The 25,258-nt window shown below is 43.5% G+C and overlaps 1 protein-coding gene across 9 annotated transcripts in view; it reads right to left on the bottom strand.

Moving 5' to 3' along the window:
- NHSL1 (NHS like 1) overlaps positions 1-25,258 on the bottom strand; it is a 340,732-nt gene that overhangs the window by 99,796 nt on the left and 215,678 nt on the right. For 5 of the 9 annotated variants that reach the window (XR_009543767.1, XR_009543766.1, XR_009543768.1 and 2 more), the window contains exons 4-6: positions 23,694-23,883; positions 9,619-12,867; positions 8,959-9,091 (exon numbers count right to left, since the gene is read on the bottom strand). Coding sequence is in view for 5 of the 9 variants with exons in the window: in XM_060167495.1 (XP_060023478.1) it covers positions 8,959-9,091; positions 9,619-12,867; positions 23,694-23,883 (3,572 nt within the window). In the remaining 4 variants the exon portion in view is untranslated. Of the gene's footprint in view, positions 1-1,596; positions 4,324-8,652; positions 8,771-8,958; positions 9,092-9,618; positions 12,868-23,693; positions 23,884-25,258 lie in introns of those variants that run through there. The other 4 variants (XM_060167491.1, XM_060167493.1, XM_060167492.1 and 1 more) reach the window with 2 other exon arrangements.

The raw sequence follows: 25,258 nt of genomic DNA, 5'->3' as shown, positions 1-25,258 counted from the left end.
CAACTCCTAGACTGTTGCCAGTCTCACTGGCCAAAACCGTGCCACATGGCCCGTTGGACTGTGGGAGCTGGTGGGGTGGGCGGTACTAGTATGTTACTTGGTGCATGGCTAGTCTCTTGCCGAAGACCACGTGAGACAGTGGTAAAGGACCTAGCTGTTTCTGTCCACCACAGGACTCCTTAGGTAAGTGATCTTTTCCCCAGAGTTCCCCATCGCACTGGCTGACTGATCAGGTGTTCTGTGGGTAAAGGGGAACTCACACGGTGCGGGAGGACGCGCAGCAACGTCTGCCCAGGGTTCTTCCTTTTCGTCTACTCTGACAGTTCACTGTGTGTCTTCTTCACCAGGTTGGAAGCACCTTAATGATCTCTCATCCACATTTTTCTTAGAACTCTCTCTTCCTTACCTAGCACATGAGAAGTATTTAATAAAAAGCTTTTTTTTTTTTCAATGCTGAACAAGTGACTACAAGGTTGCTCTAGTTCTTGTTCTGTGATTGAAGGCTGGCCTGTGTGGAAGGCAGTTTAGGGCAGCTCACTGAAAGAAACTATGTTATAGTAACTGAATAGCTTATTACAGAACCTCAAGAATCGGGTCCATGTTTTATTCGAAAGACCCTCCTTCCCCCTACCCGCCCAACAATATCCTAATGTCTGCGAAATCATCCTATTGTACCCATTTCATGACGGCACCCCAGCAATATGAACAATTGTTCAAATTCAATTTATGTGCTGAAAACACATTCATGCAGAAAACTAATCCTGTATTTCCCCTGTCCTCCTGGGACACCCACCCCAGAGCTGGGCGTGGTGTTGGTGGATGGGAAATAAGATCGAGAAACAGAAATGTCTCCTTTTCTTTCCTTGTCCTTGTGATTCCCCAAATACGCTCTCATCCCCACAGGAGAAGCAATGGTTTCAATCAACATTTTTCAGAAATAGGAGGGCAGAAATCAGATGAAAGTTGAGGCTGCTTCCAACCAACAGACCAAATGGTCATTTGTTTCTCTCCCAACTCTTAGAAAAACAAGGTGGAAATAGCTTAGCCCTGGGGCTTTAAAGTCTCGGGGTATAGGGAAGAGTCAATAAGTCTGTCCTCATTGAGTTTTTAAGTACATATGGGGCATTAACAGTATCGAGCCCCACAAAGTAGCAAAGCTGAAGGTGCCGTGCGTTGCCGGGGTAAGTCTAGATCCTTGTCTCCCTATATTTCAACCATGCTGTGAGAGGTTCTCGCATCTCTCTACACGTCACATCACCTGAACTCTCAGTCGATACCTTACTGGGATTTTATTCAAAAGTCCATAGGACACCTCTTAGAGTTGCTTTTCCCTAGGTCCTTTTGGACGGCACCACCCACAGTGTCTGTGATGGTCTATTTCCTCTCTGTTGGGTCCCCACTTCCCACAGGCACCTTCTGGTCATCACTGCCGTTCTGTTCGTATCCAGTGAAGCACTCAGCAGTTCTGTAACCAGAAGACCTAGCTCACCATTCAAAGATGCACGTACAAACAGCAAGAACAAAAAAGGTTCAAATGTTTGCTTTACAATTGTTTTATTCAAAGCAAATTTAAAAACTTAATATATTTTTCCTTTAAAAATGGGGATTTTAAAAAAAGCTTTATAATTAGTTTTGAGGGTGCTTATCTTACCTTCAACATAAATGATTTATATATTAAATTTGTTTTCTGATATCCACGTACATTTTCATCCTTTTTAGGTAGCTACGAAAAGATTTCATATTCCAAAGCCAATGCCACTTTTCTAAAATTTAGGAGAAAAGATTCTTGCGCCCAATGTAGCAGACGCTTTGCTCCAAGTGGTAGAAAGTCCTTTTGCTCTTGGCCAAATGTCAGGTCTTGATTTCTGGTTGTGTGAAAAGACGTGTTTTGTTTTCTTCAGAGGAGGGAAGGAGTCTCAATTCTTTAGGTTTGTTTTTGTCTCAAAGCCGTGTCTAAAATGGGTACCTAATGTTTTACTGTATAAACCTTGTGATGGTTGGGCCTGTGCAGTCCAACTTTTAGATGATACTTTCATACCAAAAAAGATGAAAATTGGCAGCTGCACTGTATTTAGGCTAATAATCTCAGTCCTCTCATCTTAAGTCCTTCTGATGAAGACAAGACTGATTTTATTTAACCAACAAATAAAGGAGTCTATGTACATGGCAGTTGGAAGTGGTCACAAGAATATCACATAAAAATAAATACTTTACACACTTTTCTTCCATGTCTAAAAGTGTTAAAATTCTAACCAGAGAAGATTAGAAGGTAATTAGTGAATTCAACTATTTGTAAAAAATATAAAAACACACAAACCAAATGATGCAAAAAATCTTTTTAATCTAAAAATTCATTTCCCAGGGCTAATTAAGAGCCAAGGCCTGCCAATTTTTATCAGTTTATTTGACCAAAAAGAGCTCTTCAGCATTTTCTTCGAAGTAAGATAATATAGAATAGATTTTGATAAACCTTTCTAAGTGAGGACACGATACGGCAGGCAGTTCAAGGAAAAATAGCACTAACGTTTTCTTTGGTGTAACCAAAAGGATATCCAAAAGTTAGCAGATGTTGACGTTTCAAGTGATAAGAAATCGCCAACTGGAAGTTTCAACTCTGGTTTAAAAAAAAAAAAGTTGTAAAAGGAAAGGCTCCACCCACAGTTCTGTAGTGCAAGTTTTAAAATTTAATTCTGAAAAATAATTTCATTTAATAAGCAGGAAACAAATTCCAGCAGTGTATCACTTACTCCTCTCCCCTTTCTCATCTCTGTTACCCTCTCTGTATGTGCCACTGTCATTTCAGCTCTCCAAGGAGGTCTCAGCTGCTGCTCAAGGAGGAAAGTCATTAAAAAATTACCTACATTTCTACAAACCAGGCTAGAAGTTGTGTGTCTGTGGCTGCACAGCAGCAGACTCCGAGTTACAGCGTTGCCATGTCCACGTATCTGTCATTTTTACAAAAAAGAAACAAAGCCTTTTTTCCCCAGAAAAAAGTACCTGAACCAATGAGTCACTTAGCCCCTTACCAACTTTTGGGGTAACCACTACATGGCCCCCCTTGAAAGCACACCTGTGCACATCCCCACCCATTCTGTGCGCTCAGAACCAGCAAATCTACCCCCTCTTTCTCAGAAGTAATGGTCCTCTCCCTTCTGGAACTCATTAATTTCCATAAACGTAACACTTTTAAAGCAGTTACCACCTCGCTCAGAAGGCTCCATTACTCTACCTAGCTTAACGCTGTCTCTCCTATTTCTGTACATGCTGTATTTTTTTTTTAACATAAAAAGTGTTCCAAATGCACACACATACACATCCCTGCACACACACCCAGCATTTAGAGGAAAAAAAAAAAATCTTCCCCAGGAAGCACTTTTAGAAGTTAAGCTTCTACTTGCTTTTAAGCCACAGGGCAAGTGCCAAGTGAGTCCTAAATAGCCCTCCCTTTCTGCTGCGGGGCCGGCCGTGCCGGGCCCACAGCACAGATGCTGAGCGGGATCCGTGGACAAGGCAGGGAAGGGTACCTGTCAGGCTTCCCAGAGCGCTGTGCTGCCCATCTCCCCATGTCACCTGGGAGGTTCTTGCCCTTAGCTCTCTTCCCTCTGGGGACCTCCACGCTCTTCTGATGGATCCGTGCCCTCTGCGCTCGGCCGCCCCTCCGTGGGGCCAGGAGCCTGCGCCCCCCGCGAGGCAGCGGGCTGCCCTGCACAGAGCAGGCTGCCCTCACCCACTCCGTCCCCCACCAGTGCTTCCAGCGAACGTCCCCTCAGAGCGCCCAGGGGCCGGAGAGCCCTGCTGTCTACGGGCTCCGTGGCCTCCCCTTCGCCCTCTGAGATGACGGTCATGGGGCTGCTCTGGATCCGGTTCCGCACGCTGTACCGGCTGCTGGCGGCGGAAGGCGGAGTTCGGCTGCGGCCGTACCTGGGGCCAGAAAAGGACAGACTCCGCGGCATCGAGCCTTCGTTCTTGGCCCACTCCTCCTGGGCCCTTCTGTTCTTGCTCGGGGAGCAGCTTGATGGGCTCTCCGGGGTGTCTGGCGAAGGCTCCGACTTTGACCTCTGGAATCTGGGGTCTGTGTTCTTGAGCATCTCGGCTGCGGACATGCGGGCACTGGTGTCCGACCGACTCCCTTTTTTCAGCAGCAGAGCTTTGAAGTTGTCACTGCTGGTGCTGGTCTTCCGGATGCTTCTCTGAATCGATCCCACTTGCTTCTGGGAGGCCAGGCTGGGGGCAGCACCAGTGGGTGTCACTGGCGGGGAGGGAGAATGGTTTCGGGAGTGATCATCATCGGAATCTTTACGGCCAAGGACTTTCCTCTTAGACCTGAGATTTCAGAACGTTAAGATGAAGGTTAATTCCCGGGGGGCCACTGGATGCCCACCACATCCACCCTGCTTCTCTCACCGCACGTTAAGGTCACCATCTATTATTTTCACTATGGAAAGTACCAAACACCCAGGCACAAAGAATAGTTCATTGTATTACTATGTGTGCCCATGCCCCAGCTGCGATAATTATTAACTTATGGCCACCCTGTTTTCATTTCTACCCTCACTGGATTACTCTGACACAAATCTCAAACATCATATTATCTTACTTTGGATAGGACCATTCCCAACGTTTTTAATCACTGCCATTTCTTACTTAACTCTTCTGTATGGGGCTGAGGCTGAGTGAATTTCATGGTGCTGGCACTCGAACGGCCTAATACAGGGTCTCCACCCCCGGGCCGCGGGGTAGCGGGGCCTGTTAGGAAGCGGGCCGCACAGCAGGAGGTGAGCGGCGGGCGAGCGAGCGAGCGAAGCTTCATCTGTTGCTCCCCATTGCTCTCATTACCACCTGAGCCATCCTCCCCCCCCCACCCCACCCCGTGGAAAAACTGTCTTCCACGAAACTGGTCCCTGGTGCCAAAAAGGTTGGGGACCACTGGCCTAATAGATAAGCCAGCTCCTAGAATGTCCTACATACTGAGACAGGCCCCCACCTCAGGTTCTAGAACAACTCTGCAACTTTACACTCTCCATCATTCTAGAGTTTGGCATAAAACCAGCTCTCCTTGGCTCTTACTGGACCATTCGTCAACTCCTAGAAATCCAATTTTCTGGAAAATAAGAGTGAACCTTCCACATCAGATCCTGTTGCCTGACTGCAGAGAACCACTAGCCGAGCAAGCAAACGTGAGGGATGTGGGTAGCATGTGAAAGAGGAGGGGCCTTCAGGAAAAGTAAAACTGTCCTGGGGGAATTTCTTATAACCAGTCTCTAAGAAACTCCTGGCTAATGTGTCTTCTACTGAGAATGCATTAGAGAAAATAAAGCAGATGTACCAAGTGGCCCCTTGCAGGTCTCTTCATACCAACAACTCAGTGTGGGAGGAATCTCTCAGCTAAGTGCAGGTGGACTGGCTATAAGGAAACTTGATATATTTACTAAAGATGTGGTTATACCTCTTTTTCTGCTATAAAATTCTAGAACATGCAACAGGCAAAGGTTGAGAGGATGCTGTCCGAACATAGAGATTAAGAGTTGAATCTGAGCAACTTCTAGCTGTGTGACCCTGGACCAGTTACTCATCTATTTACAAGTTTTCCAGACTTGTAAAATGTGGATGATGATAACAACCTCACAGGTTTGTGAGGATTCAGTGGGATGAAGGACCTCTGGAGTCACACAGACCTGGGTACACCCACTGCTAAAGCTTCCTTGCTCTGTAAACTGGGGCATGTTAAACTTTCTCATCCTGGTTCCTGTCTGGAAAAGAGGAATAACAGTAGACAGTTCAGAGTTTATCAATAAAGATAAATGCAGTCATAGCCATAAAGTGTCAGGCATAGAGTAGGTGCCTAACAAGACTTTCAGTGTCATTTAGGGAAACATAATTCTTCCTTCCTGCTCTCAGCTCAGGCTTCAGTGCTGTTTTTAACCTGTCCTGCACATCGAGGCACAGGGGAGGATGGGCCCGTGATGGCTGCCCTGGGCTTGGTGCTCCCAGGGTCCTCTCTGTGCTCTGGCCAAAAAGAAGCCACTAAAATGGAAGACAGGAAGTGGTAAAAACCCAATTAAGAGGCTGAAGGGGGTGGCCAGGGCTGACATAGCACCAGCCCCTTTAGGACAGCAGAGACTGGCCTATGATACTTTGGTTCAACAGTTCTGTTCCGCTGTCAACAAGAGCGTTGCTCTGGAGTTAAGTTGCTGACCCACTGACGAAAACCACAGAAACAATAACACCTCAGAATTTCAGAACTGGAAAACATTTAGGTGGTTTGGTCTGACCAGAGAAGGTCATCGAGGTCTAGAGAGTGAAGTCATACAGCTTAATACAAGAAGTAAGACCTGATGGAGTACCTTTCCAGTAGAGCACATGACCTCACAATTTATACTGTTTGCTTCCCAAAGACATCTCTGCTCATCTGATTCTTGTAGGTATTGGGTTGTGGCTTTTAAATGTGGCTTTTCTGTTTGGCTTTTACATGGAGAAGGCGTGCTGAGATCCACATAACGAGCCATAGCTATGCTTGATCAAAGCCACAACCTTTAACTGTAGATTTAGAATGAAGATGGGAATTTATAAAAGTATTGTTGTTTTTCAAGAGTAACTGCCTACTAAGATGAGAATTAAAACTAAATATATGAATTCTCTGCATATATGTATGTATATATATACACACAGACTATAAATACGTGTGTGTGTATTTCTAAGGAAAATGGCTATAAAAAAACGCTTGAACAATTAACACTGGCTTAAAAACTAATTACTTCAAAAAAAATTTTAAATTACTTCAATGAGGATAAAAACTTCACACCTCAACTGGTGTTCTACATTTTCCATCTGGCTTTAAATCTGAAGTGAATTAATTTGCATTATAAAATGTGAAAGCTGTGTTTATTTAGATACTCTTTAATTTAAATTATTAGCTTAGGTACTGAAGGATATAAAATAAAGCCCTAAAAATCACAGACTTTAGATGGCTTCCTATTATGTCTGCTAATATATTATCTATACCTATAACTCCATCTACTAAAAATTAGCCTGCATCTAACTATCTATCTATCTATCTATCTATCATCTATCTATCTATCCATCCATCCATCTACTAAAAATTAGCCTGCATCTATCTATCTGTCTGTCTATCTATCCATCCATCCATCCATCCATCTACTAAAAATTAGCCTGCATCCTTACTCTCACTCTGTAATCCATACCCTACTCAGTCTTTCCTTCTGTCGTGTACACGGAACAATACAGACTGGCCAATTTCTGCATCTGCAGCAGATGTAACTTGTTGGTAGGAGAAACCACAGTCTTTTAATGCCTTAAGAAGGTTGCCACAATAAAATACAGAGGAGATCCTTGGTATCTTGTTAGGAAAAGTGTGTAGTAATGTGGCCCCACAACAGTTGGGGTTCTCTCTGAGACCAAGTATTTAGTGCACAGAGCAACCAGGCAACACATCTTCTCTGTGGATGCTGTTTTAAATATATATGCCTGCATATTTACCAACCCAATGCATCCCATACCGAACAGGAGAAGTTGAGCCTTGGAAGAATTTCCTGACAGTTACACAGTCATTGAGAGCTCGTTAGGTGTCCAGCATGACTCGAGTTAGAAACATCAGCGTAAACCTCTAGACATGTCACTGAAGTTGCTTTCAAAGGATGTGGAATTTTTATTTCCCTATTTGGAGGAATAATGTGATCACTAGCTACCTTTTTATTTCTAATGAGAGCACAGAGAGCGGTCAGACAATGTTAAAGAGGCAGTCTTTAGGGTATATTGGGACATTATACCAGTAGTGGAGTCAAGAGTTAAAGAACATAATTCTTGACAAACACCTTAATTCATCAGCTTGGCTTTTTCCCCCCTAAGTTAGATGTTTACATGTTGCACGAGGAATCGCAGGTAGGGACTGCACAGCCTCTGCTTTCCATCTCATGCAATAACAGTCTTTTCAGTTAGATTCCAAGAATTGGGAAAGCACTGCTGACACAGGTTACTTACACAGAGAATCAAATGATTTTACAGGATGTTTAGTTTCAGGAGGAAAAAAAGGGACCTTGATTCAGGGACCTTGGCAGCACAGGGGCATTCATAAGAGTTATCTGAAAATACTATGGTAAAGAATTTTAGAAGGAAGTAAAGGGTTTATACAGCATATAGTTTAAAGTCCTTGCACGAACACAATCATATCCATTTTTACAATGAAACCGTTGTGGGAGTACTCAACTGTTTATGGCCAGAAAAATGAGGTAGTAAATAAAACTTTAGTGCTAAGTCATATTCACTCTTCAAGGTGATCACATGTAAAGAGTACAACAGTTCAGGCAGTTATTCTGAAAATTTTACTCTACTTTTTTTTTAAACCCGATAACTTCTTATGCCAGTAGATGGCACTAGCAGTATATAGTAACAAGCAAGTTTAATTCCTTTTGCTCCTGCTTAAAAAAGATGCACTTTTACTGAAACATTTAAGTAGCCAAAGATATTACACTATAAAATCGTAGTTTTTCTGTAAAATGAAAATAATAACAGCAATAAAACCAAACACTGTTAGGAAAGAAGAAGTCCCGTACGGCTAGTCTGTGCATCTTAAGTCCATTAGAACACAACATCCCTCATCCTGGACTGGACCACTGGCTACTCTAACCCAACTCCTGTAAATATGCAATCAAATACAGCGACACTGCATTTCTTGGTAGTAAGAGAAGGGCCAACCAAATGGCATCATCACGTTGAGCCTCTGTCCCCCATATGATCATAAAAATCAGTGGAACTAAGTAAAACAGAAATTGGAGTCAAGGCAAATAAAAATATAGACACAAACTAAGAAATCAATAATCAGGTTAATGAAGCCTAACTGGGTGACAGCAGAAACCTCAAGAAAGAAAAATACATCGAGAAACGATTTGGAAAGGGGGACCCATAAAGTAGGTGCAAAAAAGAGGAAGGAGTTTTGGATACCTGTGAATAGCTGCAAAAAGGTCTTCCGTGGTCCGGGGTCTACTGGGGGTCATCACCTCATCACTCCCATCTTCCTTACAGAAGTCACAGGCCTCTGAGGAAGAACCGGCTGTGTCAGCCTCCGGTACCCCAGCTGTGGAGAAACAAGCAGGCAGACACAAGATGCACAAATGACTTGAATTTCAGTCCTTAGCCAAGCTCCCAAATATACTTCCCTACCATTCTGACAACGGGAGAATCACAGGGAGAGGCAGCAGGGCCTGTAGTTTGATATTTTACAAAGATGGGGAAAATGACACAAGCATGACAGTCACAGCTCAGGCTTTTCTGTTAAAGTCTAGATAAACTGACTGAATCTCCCTTAAATTTTGTTAGAACATTTCTTTGCAGCTCTCCAGGGAATTACTCACTGCTATTTAATACCCAGCCTGCTGCCGACCACTCCACCCCCTCTATTTTCTGCGCTTCTGTAAGCTCTACCCTTAGATCTAGGTTAAAAAAAAAAAATTTTTTTTTTTTCCAGAGAAATGCCAAGTTGGTAACCTAAGTACGAGGCAGCGCAGGGAGTCCACATACTGCTGGCTTGAACGTGAACGTGCAGCAGCCCTGTTCGTCTCAGCTGCATATGGTCAGAGGGGAACAAGAGAAAACCAGACTCACGCCCTGGGTCCTGCAGAGACAAACAGCTCTCCACGTTGTCCCCGGCGTCCGCACAGCGCTCGGCGCCCGGCTCCTCCCGCGAGGGGGCTGGCGAGGCATCGGGCTGCACCATGGGGACATTGGCTTCCACTCTGCCCGGGGACTCAGATCTTGAAGCTCCTCCCGCAAGAACTGAGCTGCCAGAGTCGGTCTCATCGGAACCAGCCCCGGCTGCACACTTCTCTCGTGCCTCTCCTCTCGTGGGGCTGGGCGACGGTTTGCTCACGTTCTCTGCGGGCTCCGCCGTGAAATCTCTCTGCGGAGGTGGCACCACCAGGAACAGTTTGGGCTTCTTGGAAACAGGGGGAGGCTTCCTGCTGGGCGACGGGCTGGGGGGTTCATGGGGCGGGGCGGTCCCGGGTCCGGCCTCTGCCTCCCCGGCACGGCCCGGGCTGCGGCTCGGGAGGCCACGCTCGGCTACACTGTCTTGGTGACCCTGAGTCGAACTCTTGGCAGGAGTCGGGAGCGAGCTTGTGGCGGAGGCAGGCTGGCTTTCACTCTCCATTTCATTTATGCTATTTCGGGATTTCAGCAGAGCAGATGGCTTTACATGATACTGGGGAACAACCGGAGTTCGTTTTTCCTGAGATGCATGTTCACGTAACTGTGCTACCTCGGTTCCTGAGTTCTTCCTCACCGGCCGCAACTGCACCATCTGCAACGCCTCCGTGGTGATCAGGGGCATGGGGGGTCTACCGCCCTCCTCCTTGGTGGAAGGCTGCCTGCAGGCCTCCCGGGAGGGCTCTGGCTGGCCAGCTTTTTTGGAAGAAGGCCTGGCATCTTTCATCAATTTGGGGTCAAGCGGTGGGGCAGGCGGGGGCACCGAGGGGGGGAAGGCAGGTGGTGGAGGTGGCAGGGAGGCAGATGAGTGCAGAAGACGGGGGCTGAGGGCTGTAGGTGTCGGAGGAAAGAAGGCGTTGGTGGGGGGACAGAAGGGCGTGAGAACTTCTGGCGGTGGAGTGGGGAAGAGGGGAGAGTCCGGCAGAGGCGAGCCCTCGGGGAAATCTGCCGGTGGAGGGGGAGGAGGGAGGAAAGGAGACTTGTCCCTGGGACAGGGAGATGGGAGAGAGGGCAGAGGAGGCGCAGCAAGGGGAGCGGCCAGCACCGAATCTAGCCTCTTCATGGTTCCGCTTCCTTCCGTAGACGTGCTGGAGGAAAGAGACGTGGACGAGGAGGAAATGGATACTGAAGACACCAGAGAGGACTTCCTTTCTGGCACCTTGGGCTTGGGCTTCCCCCTCCCATTGGCTGGTGACACTGACTTTAAAAACACAGGCACAGGGGTGAGAGTCGTGGGTGTGTTCGACTGGCTGGAATACCCACTGGATGGAGAAGTGACCCTGTGTGACTTCTCCGGCGATGTGGTCTTTGGTTTGACTGCGCCATCGGGCACCGGGGCTACCGCGGCCCTGGACCCGTCCGGGAGATCGCGGCCTGGCCCGTTTCCGGGCGATGCTGCGCTGCCAGCTGGACCCGCCCCGCCCGTGTTCCCCGGGTCCTCCTGCACGCCCGTGTAGTCAATGTAGTAACCCCACGGGTCTGTGTACTCGGACTTGACGCTGCTCGTGTCGCTCTGTGCCGGTGTGACCCCGGCCAGGGCGTAGACGTTGGGGGTGGTGGCGGAGGTCAGGCTGCTGCCCGCGCTCACTGTGCTCTGGCTGCGGGAGCGAGGCAGCCAGGGCTCTTCGAAGTCACTGCACGGGCTCTGGGAGGGCGAGCTGCCGCCCTTGCCCGGGAGTTTCAGCTGCAGCGAGTGCTGGAGCGAGGCGATCAGGCTCTCGTTCAGCACCTGCCCGTTCGACTGGACGCTCTTCTTGGGAATCCTGCGCAGAGAGTCTGTCCGAGAGGGTGGCAGGGGAGGCTTCTTCGCTTTCTTCAGAGAGATGTTTCGAGAAAGGTTTTTGTCTTGGCAATTCGACCGGTCCCCTTGGTTCTTCCGCGCTCTTCCATCAAAAATATTGACCACGCTGTGCCTCGGGTTCCCAAAGCCATCGCTGCTATTGCACACATTCCCAGGTCCGTGTCCAGAGCTGGTGCGCAGAGAAGTGTAGTAGCCATCGTGGTCCTCTGGATACACGGCCCTGGCATCATCTTTGTTGGACGTCTGGTCCAAACTGCCACTGCTCATGTTACCTACAGGAGTGGAGTAACCAGGAGTTGCCAAATGTGGCTTCCGTGGGGACGCACGCCCACTACCCGAGGCACTGTATTCCCAGGGCTCCGCGCTGCCGCCGTGTCCCCTGCCTCCTGAATGACTGGACTCACTCTTGCTGTTCAGATCCTGGGGATGGATCGGGAAGCTCAGGTTGTTTCTACAATTATAGGCCATGGCCTGGGACCCATTCTCCCGATTTGCGGGCGTATTTAGAGAGACCGCAGAATCACAGAGGGACAGCACAGTGGTTGCACTGGACGAATGAGGATCTGAGGCCTGTGAAAAAATGGTGGGGTGCCCCTCAGTCCAGTTACCACGGGGAGAATGATGACCATCTTTCTGCCTGGAGAGGAAGTGGTCTCTGGATTTGATCTTTGTGTATGAAGACGAACTGGTAATTTTACTGTCCAGTTGCCCTAAGCTCTGAGCAGTGTGAATCACAATAACCTCTGAAGAGGAGGAGAGTGCGGCATTTGGGATGATACTGGTGGAGTAGGTCGTGTGAGGAGAGACTACGCACGCCGGGCTTGTTACGTTTTCACCCTCCAAGTACCCCAACTCCTGGGATTTGGGCCTCAAAAGTGTTCCAGTCCCTGGGGCAGCTCCTAGATGTCCGAAGTCTTTGTCTACTTGCAGGTGACCCCTCTGGTAGGCGAGAGCTTCGTCTGCGTCTTCTGCAGGGCGCAGGGCACCCAGCCGTGGCTCCAGGGACTGAACGTTTGTCCTCGCTCCAGACCGGGGGAGACTGTGGAAACCAGTGTCACTGTTGAGACGAGAAGGGAACACGACACCCACAGAGTCGCTCAGCACAGACATGTTCCCAGAGGAGCCTGGGAAGTGACTCATCTGGGCAGCAATGCCTTGCCCCTTCTGCGCCCTGATTCTTCTCATCGAAGGTGGTACGATTTTCACCTCCTCAGTCTGACAGCTGGAATCCCTGGTTTCTGAGCGCTGCCCAGTAGATCTATAGCCATCGAGCCTTCCAAGCGTAGCGTAGTGGTCTGGGGTGTCCACTGAGTGGCCACCGACATCATCTTGGCCAGTGCCCCCCAAAGCTGGAGATAAAGCAGAAAGAGGCTTGTCACCTAAAAATAAAAATCAGTATCTTAGTTCATTACCTTGATCTCTCACCCTCTTCTGACTCTGTTCTGTTGTACTTAAAAGAAAAAAAACCTTTTCTATTTGGTCTGGTTTCTTTTTTCCTGTAAGCACCTAAGAGAAGGTTTAAGTATTGACAGTTACTGATAGCCCCTAAAATGAAAATCCTTATTATGAATTTTGGGTACTTCTCTTAATATATACTTCAAATCCTCCTATAGATTAAGTGCTGCATATAGGATTCTCAGGTACTGCCTTTGAGATCAAAGCTGAGTGCTTCTTGGACGGTTTACTTTTCACATAACCTCCTTTTCGTAAAGGTAGCCTTTCACCCACCTGGTCATTGCACAGAACAGCCATCAAGCAGTGACTGTCTTTTCCAAAGACAGTTCAACAATAGGGCTACAGAGATACCATTTATGAGGGATATTGGTGTAAAACATTGTTAATTACATTAATTTTTTATGTCAGAAGGAAATCCTAAGAAAAAGAAAAATGATTTACAGGCCCATCTGTGTTTCAAACATTTCATTATCCGTGAATAACAACGCTCTTCTATCCATCTTAAGCCATTATCATCTGTCTGCTGATGACATTCAAAATTCAGTAGCAATCTGTTGTGTTCTGGTGGGGAAAAAGCAGCAGGAACAGATCCAGTGAACACTTCCTCAGTTTAGGATTATTCATTTCTTGGAGCTTTACAACCAAACAGAAAGAATAGTATGTTTAAAAAGAAAAGAAGCAGCAGCAGCACGAGGCAGCGTTTACAGAGAGGGAGGAAAATGGATGAGAAAAATCCTGAAGTGTAGGTAAAGGTTTCAAGCTACCTAGGAAAGAAGAGAAGCTTAAAAAAAAAAAAAATCATGAAGCCAAGAACTTACTCAAAGTATAAATAGAAAAAAAATCAATCCATGCATAGTAATCTTTAGGATAAATTAAATCTTGAAAAATAATAGCAAAACCATAATTCTTTCTATGTTGTTATCATCCAACAAGGACCAACTGGCATCCCTGTTTACCTGGACAGGGACACTGGTGATGATGGGATTCCTGAGATCTCCCTTCCTACCCCACTTCAATTAACCATCATATAGCACATGTCCCTGACTGCACAGCACAGCTCATCCAAGGAGCAAAGCATAATGCTAAAATGGCAGCAGTGGTCTTGTATCAAATGCACAGGAGATGTTACCCTGCAACGAAGGCTCCCAGCATAAAGCTCTTTCCTTCACTGTGATGATGGAGAATCCCTTTTGTACCTGTATCTTTGGCAAAGAAGATCTATTTCCTCCTCCTACCCTCTGCCAAGTATACTTACTGCACACACACACTCACGTGCACATGTGACGTTCTGCCTCAGAAAGAGGGGAAGTGGGCAAAAGGGCAGGAACAGAAGAAAAACCCACTTTAAGGAAAGAAAAAAGGTGCAAGTTTTTGCAGTTTAGTATTTTAGAAGGTGGGGGGTTGACTTGTAGTTCTGTATCAGTTTGCACCAGTTCAATTCCAAACATTCAGCATACCTTATGATGTTAATATCTTTTTCTTTCAAATTTGCAGTAGTTTTTACATGAGGTCAGTGGTAGATTTTTAAATGTCTTTAAGGGCCATAAACAAAGTCTTGATTCTTTCAGGTAACAATTTTGCAGGTGAAACCATTCTAGGCTTCTGAAAATGGGACTACAGCCATTTCTTTACCACCTAGAGCTCAATACTATTTTTTAATTAAAATAACAATGCTTTGGGCTTCCCTGGTGGCGCAGTGGTTGAGAGTCCGCCTGCTGATGCAGGGGACATGGGTTCGTGCCCCGGTTTGGGAAGATCCCACATGCCGCGGAGCGGCTGGGCCCGTGAGCCATGGCTGCTGAGCCTGCGCGTCCGGAGCCTGTGCTCCGCAACAGGAGAGGCCACAATAGTGAGAGGCCCGCGTACCGCCAAAAAAACAAAACAAAACAAAACAAACCCAATGCTTTTCTAAAGACCTCTAAAATATACATATAAAACAACTCTGATATTATTTATCACAGGGACCACCAAAATTCTATTCCCAAGACAGATCCTCCAAAATTTTCACAGTACAAAAAAAGTGTGACAATATTACAGGACACAGATGAATGCTATCTTCATTAAACAGCAAAAATTACAAAAATAGGACTACAAACAAATATAGTCGGCTCAGGTGCTGCTAAAAATCTTGATGAGATTTACCTGATTTAAAAATAATTACACATATTTTTTCTTTTACTTACTATATAATACTACAAGGACTGCCCAATTTTTAAAAAACACATGTAATCAAAAATGATAGAAATCTACAAGTTAGTTTTACTTAAGGTTTAATGTATTGTCAGGTCTAAAGTAATGTTCTTAGTACAAACCAGCAAAAATTATTCAGAGGGGATTCCTTTAAACAAGGCCTTTTCTGCTTGGGGAATCCACATTGGGGTAAGTTCCAGGAGTACCCAAATGATTCAGCAGCCAAACAATCATTATATACCAACAAAATAATCTTATCTGCTTCTAAAAGAGGAAACCTCATAACCGGTCATTCAAATATAATTCTATGCACGTTTAAGATGAGAGTAAAGAAAGAGTTAGAAATTTCGGCCTTTTATTTAAACGGAAGGCAACACATTATATACCATAAATATGCTTTAAACAGAAAATATCATACCTTGATTTTAAAGCTTTATATATTGACTGGTCTCGCGAGGCCACTAAAGATTTTGAAGTAAAAGATGCATATAATTAAGCACAATTGACTCTACTTCCGGGAGCATCCCTGGTTAGATTTTAAAAATCCAAAGTCCCGGGCTTCCCTGGTGGCGCAGTGGTTGAGAGTCCACCTGCCGATGCAGGGGACACGGGTTCGTGCCCCGGTCCGGGAAGATGCCACATGCCCCAGAGCGGCTGGGCCGGTGAGCCATGGCTGCTGGGCCTGCGCGTCCGGAGCCTGTGCTCTGCAGCAGGAGGGGCCACAACAGTGAAAGGCCCGCGTAGCGCCAAAAAAAAAAAAAAAAAAAATCCAAAGTCCCAACAACTTGGGCAGTGTTTAGTGGACAGGTTGCATCTTTCCTATTAAATGTCTTTCTTTCAGATAATCGTATCCTTTCAGATAATCGTATCCTTTAAATCGTATCCTTTAAAAATCTAATTTGTTTGACTCAGCCATCCTTCCCTATGCTTTATATCTAAGGAAGACTAATTTTTTTTTTTTAACTTTTTTTTTTTTTTTTTTTTTTTTTGCGGTACGCGGGCCTCTCACTGTTGTGGCCTCTCCCATTGCGGAGCACAGGCTCCGGACGCGCAGGCTCATTGGCCATGGCTCACGGGCCCAGCCGCTCCGCGGCATGTGGTATCCTCCTGAACCGGGGCACGAACCCGCGTCCCCTGCATCGGCAGGCGGACTCTCAACCCCTGCGCCACCAGGGAAGCCCAGGAAGACTAATTTTTAAAGAAAACATGAAGTGTCTATTTTTGATAATCATTAGTTAGGTAGCACAAAGCTTTCCAATCAGACACCTTATAAGTACAAAATATTAGAAGAAAGGGCAAGGTCAACCTTTGTCCAAATGAACGAAGAAAAGATCTAATTTTTTTGCTATATGTTACTGTATTCAAATGTTACTTTCCCTTACTCTACCCACGAATCCTTCCAACTACCCTATCTATAAAACTAGAGTGGGGGCTTCCCTGGTGGCGCAGTGGTTGAGAGTCCACCTGCCGATGCAGGGGATGCAGGTTCATGCCCCGGTCCGGGAGTGGCTGGGCCCGTGGGCCATGGCCGCTGAGCCTGCACGTCTGGAGCTTGTGCTCTGCAACGGGAGAGGCCACAACAGTGAGAGGCCCGCGTACCGCAAAAAAAAAAAAAACAAAAAAACAAAAAAAAACCTGGAGTGGTTGTCTAATTGTCTTATTTTAAAAAAACTAGCTCTAACTTAGATACAGCTGTCTCAGTTGACCTCCAGCGGTGATCCAAGACATGTCATCAACTGTGCAATGACATCAACTGTCTCACATCTGGTAACACTCACAACACAGATGGTGTAGGGAAAGCTATTGTCTTTCCCTTAGGATTAGTGGTGTTCCTATGTTACGGGCAAAAGAGAAATGAATGCAGACCCTAGAGACTCTATCATTGATTTTAAAAATATTAAAATTACAGAAGATATGATTTACCTAGCTGATCAGATCCTTCCAGTAAGGTCAAAGAGGCAACTGAGTTACTGGCTCCATACTGGTTGGTTCAGTAATAAAAGTGATAAAAGTTCTTAACTCTGAGGCTCTGGAAATATAGATAGATAGATAGATGGATGGACAGATAGATAGATAGATAATTCATATTGAATACTTATGTGTATGTCTATCTTTATTCAGGCCAAACTGTTCTTATACTCTGCACAAAGCCATCCAAAACCTACCCATATTGGTTGGAAAGCCACTCAAAATGTAGCCTACCTGGAAACATCAACCTTGTTATCTTGCAAAGAGCTGTCTTTAAAGTCACTTTTTTAGGTTAAGGCTCATCTCCTAGAAGATCAGTTAAAATATAAATATTACCTGAGTTCTGTAAAAACTTAGCCCATTAATATCTGCTGAACATACTAGTACATATTATTTTTTCTCAAGTTAGTTAGCTGTTATCTAAAGGAGAGAGAAAAATAGAGCCTGAAAGAATGGGATACAGGAGCCCTGGCCCACTAAAGGAGGCAGATGTGAGGGCATGAACCAGAAGCAACTTTCATAAATCCTGTGGATGCAATCTTGCCTCTGTTTGTGATTAAACTCCTGTGTTATGGGATAAGATGAGCACCCGTATGTCATCGGGGTTACTGGAGCTACCTAGAGCAGAGGAGAAGCATCGCTACTCTTGTCCCATTGCTGTTACAGTCTGGAAGGCAGAGACCACATGCTGTAGAATTGGATGGCAGTAAGAGAGAAGACGCGGGGTGCAGAAGAGTGAGACTTCCTTCCCTAATACAAAGCATTTAGGCAAGGGTGTTAGGAAAAAACACACAAGAGTATGTCTGTGGCACCTGGATGTTGAAATGCTACCTCAAACTGCTATAACATATACCAATATTGCTAGGATAAACTCATTTTGATTAAAAGACTAATAGGCAAGTTCAGAAATAATGATTAGGAGTTTCTAGAGTATAGCCCTCAATAGCAAATAAAAGTAAAAAGACCAGGTGAAGTAATTACAAGGAAAGAAGTCCACAGGTTGGCCAAAAAGAAAAAGGCAAGTTTCGAGATAGGTAGTATTTAGTTGACTACAATAACTGTAATTGTAGCTATTATGTTTATAGTAGTACCAGGCACCAAGTGCTTCATCTGTATAAATTCATTAAATCCTCAAACAACCCTATGAGGTAGGTTCTAGTAACATCACCAGCCACATTTTTTGAATGAAAAAGTAGACTCAGAGAGGTGAAGTAACCAGCTTGAGGCCACCCAGCAAGTAACTGGCAGAGATAGGATTTAAATCCAAGCAGCCTGGCACCAGAGCCCCTGCTCTTAGCCCTGCTATCTCGGCAGACATTCCTGATGGGCCATGAAAAAACAGGGAGAGGAAGTGAATATAGAAAGAAAAGAAGGAAAGGATTATCCAAAGCATATATAAAGAGAAGCAGAAACAAAATGTATGAGTGAATAACGAAGTAAATCACCCTCTCCACCAGCCGAAAGTATTTTTCATTTTTTTTTTATCAAAGGTTGAAAAATACTGAATCAAAAAGCTATGAAATTGTTTCACCGAAGTACCAATAAAGCACCAGCCCACATAAGTGACTATTTTCTACTGTACTGGTATTTACTAATTATGCTATACTGCTGTCTCTGATGACAAAGTGCCACCGATATTGTCGGTACAGCTAATGAAGTCTCTATTCATAATTTGAAGTCCTAGAATAAGTTTTTGGTTTCATGAAGACTTACGCTCTCAATTGAAAGTCAATTTTATTGTGGGAATGCCCACTGTTCAAGGTACGTAGAGATGATGACATAACTTAAATTTCTATCATCCCAATTAATAGTCTTCTCTTACCTTCTCAACAAAACTGAATACAACATCTGCATGGGATGTTAAGATTTGTACCCAGTGCTTCGTTCAGGAAAGAAGCTGGCCCTTTGGGGTACCAAAAGGCTATCAGAATGTATCGATTTCATAAGCACCACCGATGAGGTTAGCGTAGTAATGGTGAGTAGCAATGAGGGGCAACAGAATACAGTTCTGATGAGCCATACCTAGCTCCTTCTGTATGCTGTCAGGGACTCCTGTAATAGTCTTTCTCCTTTTGACTTTCTTCGGTCGTCTTACCAGAGTGTCTGTGTAAATTAGAGACCGCCGAAGGCTGGCCTGGCGATCGAAATTCTCCCCTAATGTAGAGCAGTAGAACAAGCAAAGCAAGGTTATTTTCAAGCAAGGCGACACCATGCACTTTCTTCCAGAAGCTTGTTGTAAAATGATAAGAAGGTATTAATAATGATGTTAGCCAGTCATACGATGATGAATGAATGCTGAAGGGCAAAAAAGGAAGGCAAGCACATTAGCACCATAAGGCTATTTTCCAACTTCCATGTGTGTGTCCTTCTGAAGGAAGCACCTTGAGCTCATTTGCAAATGAGCTGGAGTGGCAAATACAAACTGGTGAATAACACACTGGAAAAGTGATTTTGTGTTCTTTAAAAAACGTATCATTTTGGAAGTACTTTACAAAGGTCTTCTGGTCACTGAAATCACGCTTAACGTCAGTGTGTATGCAGTGCCAGCGATGAATACCTTTGACTCATCTGGTCCTCTCCAGAGACCAATGTAATGTCTTGTCCTATGTGATGAAACAAATCAAGAATTTTGGATGAAGAGCTTTTTCTTCCATCAAGGAGGCTGATAATTTGGATAGACTGTGGTAATTGCTATGGTGTGAGATACAATGATAATGGAAAAGAAAAAGCCTTATAATGATAAAGTACTTTTATCACAATGAGACCCAGAAGCACTGATGTTGTTAAAGCTGAACTGCTTCTTGCCGTTTCTTAATCACTTTTTAAAGCTGATCTAAACTCATTTCAGTTATGTTGAAACCAAACCCAGAATGCCACATCCACAGGACTCTTTTTCTTTCTAGCGTGTAAGCTGTGTGATTAACACATCATGGGAAACCATAAAATAGTAACGTATCAGTTATTGATTGGTCTGCTTTAAATTTATCAGTTTAATTAAAGAAAGTTTTATAGTATTGACCTTGTTAAATGGTTCTTTTCAAAGAGATTTAAAAAAAATACATACACAAAATACATACTTTTATGTTCTAAGAAAAGTATAAAAATTATTCACTCTTTTTAGCAATATTGACGCACATTCAAAGTGGGTATGTTGTAAACAATGTATCTTCTATTTTAATGGGAATAAATTGTGAATAGAACCAATAAGGTTCTAGTCAAAACAGAGGATAAAAGATCTGAATGATCAAAACACATTTCACCTACAAAGCAACAAACTTAGATAAGCGCTTGCAAACTTGAAAATGCTCACACTTCTGTTCCTAATGGAGAAAAACAGAAATGACTTAGAGAAGACCCTGAAACGCTGGAAGGTACCATCACTGTGATAAATGGGTCACTATGTACAATAGCATACATGGCGCTTGTAAGGGACAAGTCAGGAGTTCACTGGTCCACTAGTTCCCTGAAGCAGAGGAAAAATATTTTCTTGGATCAAGCCATTAAGAATGGACAGAACATTAACAGATAGCTGCATTTAGTCTCCAGTTTTGCTTCCTAAACCAAAACAAAGATAAACCACCCAAGCTCCAAAGAAATTAAGAAACAAATCATGAAGATGAACATCTAAGACATACACCATTACTGGTGCCGACACTCCATCTTGAATCGTGACCTAAAAGGACTGTCTCCCCCACTGGATTATACATTTCTGGAGGGTAGGGTCCGTAATCATGTACTGTAGCATCGCCTGTGGCATTCAGCTCAATGCCTGATACAAAGCAGTTATTCAGTAAATATCTACTGAATTGAGAGGAATTTAATTATTCCCTTTCATTGAAAAATGGCATTAGTTGGTCATGGTTACTACTTAGAAATCAATTTAGCTAGCTCGAACATCAGTACAAAGGCAGTTTGTAAGAAGTGCTTAAGTATGTTTACCCACTCTATTTATCTTCCAGGTGGAAGAGTTGTTATCCCACATGGCCGACTATGGGACATACTCATATGTACATTTTATTTTAAACATTTTTTTCTCAACTCTTAGAACATGACGAGTCCCACAGGACTATGACTAAAGGGATTAAATTGATTTTCAAGCCAGCAGATCACTGTGCTAATGTTCTACCTCTATGCCTGGCGAGCATCTCTCTGGATTTGAAATAATATATTTATTGGCATTCTTCCCTCTGCTGAACTGTACTGCAAACCAAATAGAAGGTCAATGTTCATCCAAAAAAATGAACACATGACAATGCCCTACAGGAAGCTACATTTTTATTTCAAAAGTCTTCTAGGGCTTTAGAAATATATCGTTTAAAGAGCAGGAAGTTGTATAACCTATGTCAATTCAACCACTAAAAGTAAACATTTTAAATTTAATGCTTATTTATACCAGAATATTAGAAAAACTACTTCTTTATGAAATATGTGTGTATATGTGAACACACGGATCTAGAAAATGGATCAATAAATATATAATTAGGTATTTGCTTTCTACATTTCCAAAAACGTTAACCACTCAGAATTAAACCGCATTTTTTCCTAACTCATACTGCTCATTTGTTTATTGTCATTCACCTTTCCTGTGTGGCATTTTCAAGCCCTCCTTTTAAACTCTATGTAATTCATATCCACTTAGTCGTCACACAGGAGAGAATTAAGTTCAAAGAGACTGACAGTGTCTGCTGTTGTGACAATGTATTTCACTGCAAATTATTCTTTATTCCTGAAACTCTAGTTACTCTGTTTTAAATTTCCTAATTTCACGATAATGCATTTTACCCTAATTCCATTAAGGACTGTCACATTTCATAGCACAATCTTATCTTATAATATTATTTCTGAGGCATTTAATCATATATAATGTAATTACATTTCTGCTGCATTTAATCAATCAAATAATGTAATGCATTATCTTGTAGAAAATATGCACCATGTATTTCATTGAGCAATAAACATTGTACTTTGTTCTGAAACGTAACTACGTATAAAAATATCTTTAAAATATATGATCTAGGGCTTCCCTGGTGGCGCGGTGGTTGACAGTCAGCCTGCCGATGCAGGGGACGCGGGTTCGTGCCCCGGTCCGGGGGGATCCCGCGTGCCGCGGAGTGGCTGGGCCCGTGAGCCATGGCCGCTGGGCCTGTGCGTCCAGAGCCTGTGCTCCGCAATGGGAGGGGCCACAGCAGTGAGAGGCCCGCGTACCGCAAAAAAAATAAAATAAAAATAAAAATAAAATATGATCTAGGTAAATGAGAATCACGCTCAGAAAAATCAATGTTATTTTTATAGAAAATGGAACGAAATGCCATGCTATTCCTTTAAGGCTTAAGTATAGTAAATATGGAAAAATGCACATGGAATTTAAAATAATTCAGGTACTTATTTATTAAATTTCTCTGGAATTCAAAATAGAGTTTTAAATGTAATTTTTAAACATCCTCTAAGGTTTTAAAAAATTCATCAGTAACTATCAAAATGTTTTCAGTTCCTTACAGAATGTTTTTAGTCCCTTACAAAATGTTTTTAGTCCCACCAATGCCATGGCAAAAAGCTTTCTAAGTAGTCAAGAGCAGTTGCCTCAGAAACACAGCAAGGGTGCTATGGGTTTTCATCCTAATTTTTTATGAAATCTTATCCTTATTGGTCACCTGATTTTTTTTTAGGTTCTGGCCCTATAAGCCAGGCTTTGTATGGACTGATTATCAATATAACTATCAGTAAACTATTTCTCTTGAACACATAGTCTAATGGCTGAAGCTACTAACTCTTAACGTGTCTATTTGGCATTTTGTACACTCCCCAGACCACTGACCTAGCTTCTCTGCAGGCTATGGAAGTGATAAAGTACAAAAGTTTTGATATCTTTTAACAGTTCTTCTACATTTGTGAAATACTGCCTTTGAACTTTATGTACCTTGTTGTCACTTTAATTATCATAGATGATATTTTTAAATTCAGAAGGAATGGATTTTTATTTGACGGTTATAGAATTCAAATTATGGAGCTCAAGATATAATTTTACCACCCTATTAAGTTTAAAAATATATATATTTATAGTTATTATTAATTCACTTGATATTTTTATTTCAAGTAATTTTTCTCTTTTTCTACTTGAGAAAACAAGAAGGTAAGCAAATCATTCAGAAATATCACTAAAGTGTTATATCTTCACTTCTAAAAATCAGTTAAAATAGCCCTTCAGAAGGTAAACCTAATTTTTTCTTACCCAAGATCACATTTGGAAGATATTCCCATATGGCCAAAATATTTTTAGAAGGCAAATCAATTAAAAGAAACACTTCAGCTGAATGGCTGGACCACTGAGTTCTTTGACATCAACCTTTGATGACATAGAGTCTTCTAATCTAAAAGCAATATATATTTGACATGCACACACATATATATGTTTTAGTATTCCCTTCATTAAACAAAGAGCAGGAAGTCAGACCACAGCTATTTACCTGTGATGTATAAATGACATGCTAAGAGCATATAACAAACAAAGAGCCATAGTCATTCTCCCAGAACATTTGGAACCTGTCTGCAGAGCAAAGCATACCAGTTATGTTAATAGGAACTACATCAGCCTGGACTGTTTGGGCCTGCTGTCGCATCTTCTCTTCCGGTGTTGGCAAGGGAAGTGATTTGGTCCAGTTGGTTTGAGTATTAAAGTCAGAGAAGTCACTTGAGGTTGGCGTTTTAGGTCTCCTGGTAGAAAGTCTTTCCTCTTCCGACGAAGAGATAGAACACTGCAGGGGAAAAAAGTGAGAGGAAGCCATAGTATGTGTAAATGCTGGCAGAAACATTTAAAAATACATTTCTTTAAAAAAAATTTTTTAACTGATTTGAAGCCATAAAAAAAAAAATTGGTCACATTTAGGGACAGAAGCAACGGTTTGCAAGAGAAGTGTTCATCACCTTGAGTGTGACCCATAATATATATGATTTGCAGAGGCCTTAGTCTCTAAGCCATGAGGACTGCAAAAGGTTTTGCTGACCCACAAAATTTTTTAAGCCTCAATCTCATTTCCTTTAGGCTCTGACCTCAAAGAACAGTTTGAAAATGATAGAGCTTTTGTTGCTCAACTGTCTGTGCTCTTCGGAAACCATTTATATGGGGAAAAAAAAAATCAGTGTGAAATTGTTAAATTATAAGAAGCTGACTGAAGCTCTGCTTGGAGCTTATCAAAGTCCTGTGAAAACATTTCTAGCAGTGTCTGTTTTTATACAGATTAACATGCTAACTGGGGAGCCCTCGTCAATAACCTTCTTCCTGTAACATCTTAAAAAGTGTAAGCAAGAAAGTTGTTTTGGCAAGCATTTTATGATGAACTTCACCATGGCTCCAGCCGCTGGTTCTATGACAAGAAAACACCAAGAACTCAAAAGAAATGTGACGGTCTCAGGAACAGCAGCAACAATAACAACAAAAAAGGGTAATTGACTTTTGTTGGGAAATGGCAGGTTATAATCATAATAAACGCTTAAGGACTGCTCTTCACGTCAAAAGCATTTAACTACCACCTAAGGCAGTTAAGACAGGTTTTCCTTAAAAATGAAAAGTCAATAAACCTTCCCAAGGGAATTCCTAGAATACTAGCATCCAGGACAATTCAGCACCCCTCAACCACACAGCCCCCCAAAAGGGTCACTGCTATCCTGACTCCTAACACCCCAGCTTCATTTGCCTGTAATTGAATTTTCTCTAAGGGAAATTATATTGTATTTTCTGTTTCGTGACTTATTTCTTTCATTTAACGTTATGTTTGTGAAGATTTTTCTATCTTTAAAAAGCACATGTTGGGCTTCCCTGGTGGCACAGTGGTTGAGAGTCCGCCTGCCGATGCAGGGCACACGGGTTCGTGCCCCGGTCCGGGAGGATCCCACATGCCGCGGAGCGGCTGGGCCCGTGAGCCATGGCCGCTGAGCCTGCGCGTCCGGAGCCTGTGCTCCGCAACGGGAGAGGCCACAACAGTGAGAGGCCCGCATACCACAAAAAACAAAAAGCATGTGTTGATGCATTTCTGGATTTAACACAAGTTTCCAAGAGGACATCAGTAAGACATCTACAGAAATGCATTAGTTAGATATCTCAAACAAAAGAACACTGCCATCTCTGTTTAC

This window comes from Lagenorhynchus albirostris, chromosome 12 (assembly GCF_949774975.1).
Source record: "Lagenorhynchus albirostris chromosome 12, mLagAlb1.1, whole genome shotgun sequence".
NCBI classification, from domain to species: domain Eukaryota; kingdom Metazoa; phylum Chordata; class Mammalia; order Artiodactyla; family Delphinidae; genus Lagenorhynchus; species Lagenorhynchus albirostris.
This window is presented reverse-complemented; position numbering and strand designations above follow the sequence as displayed.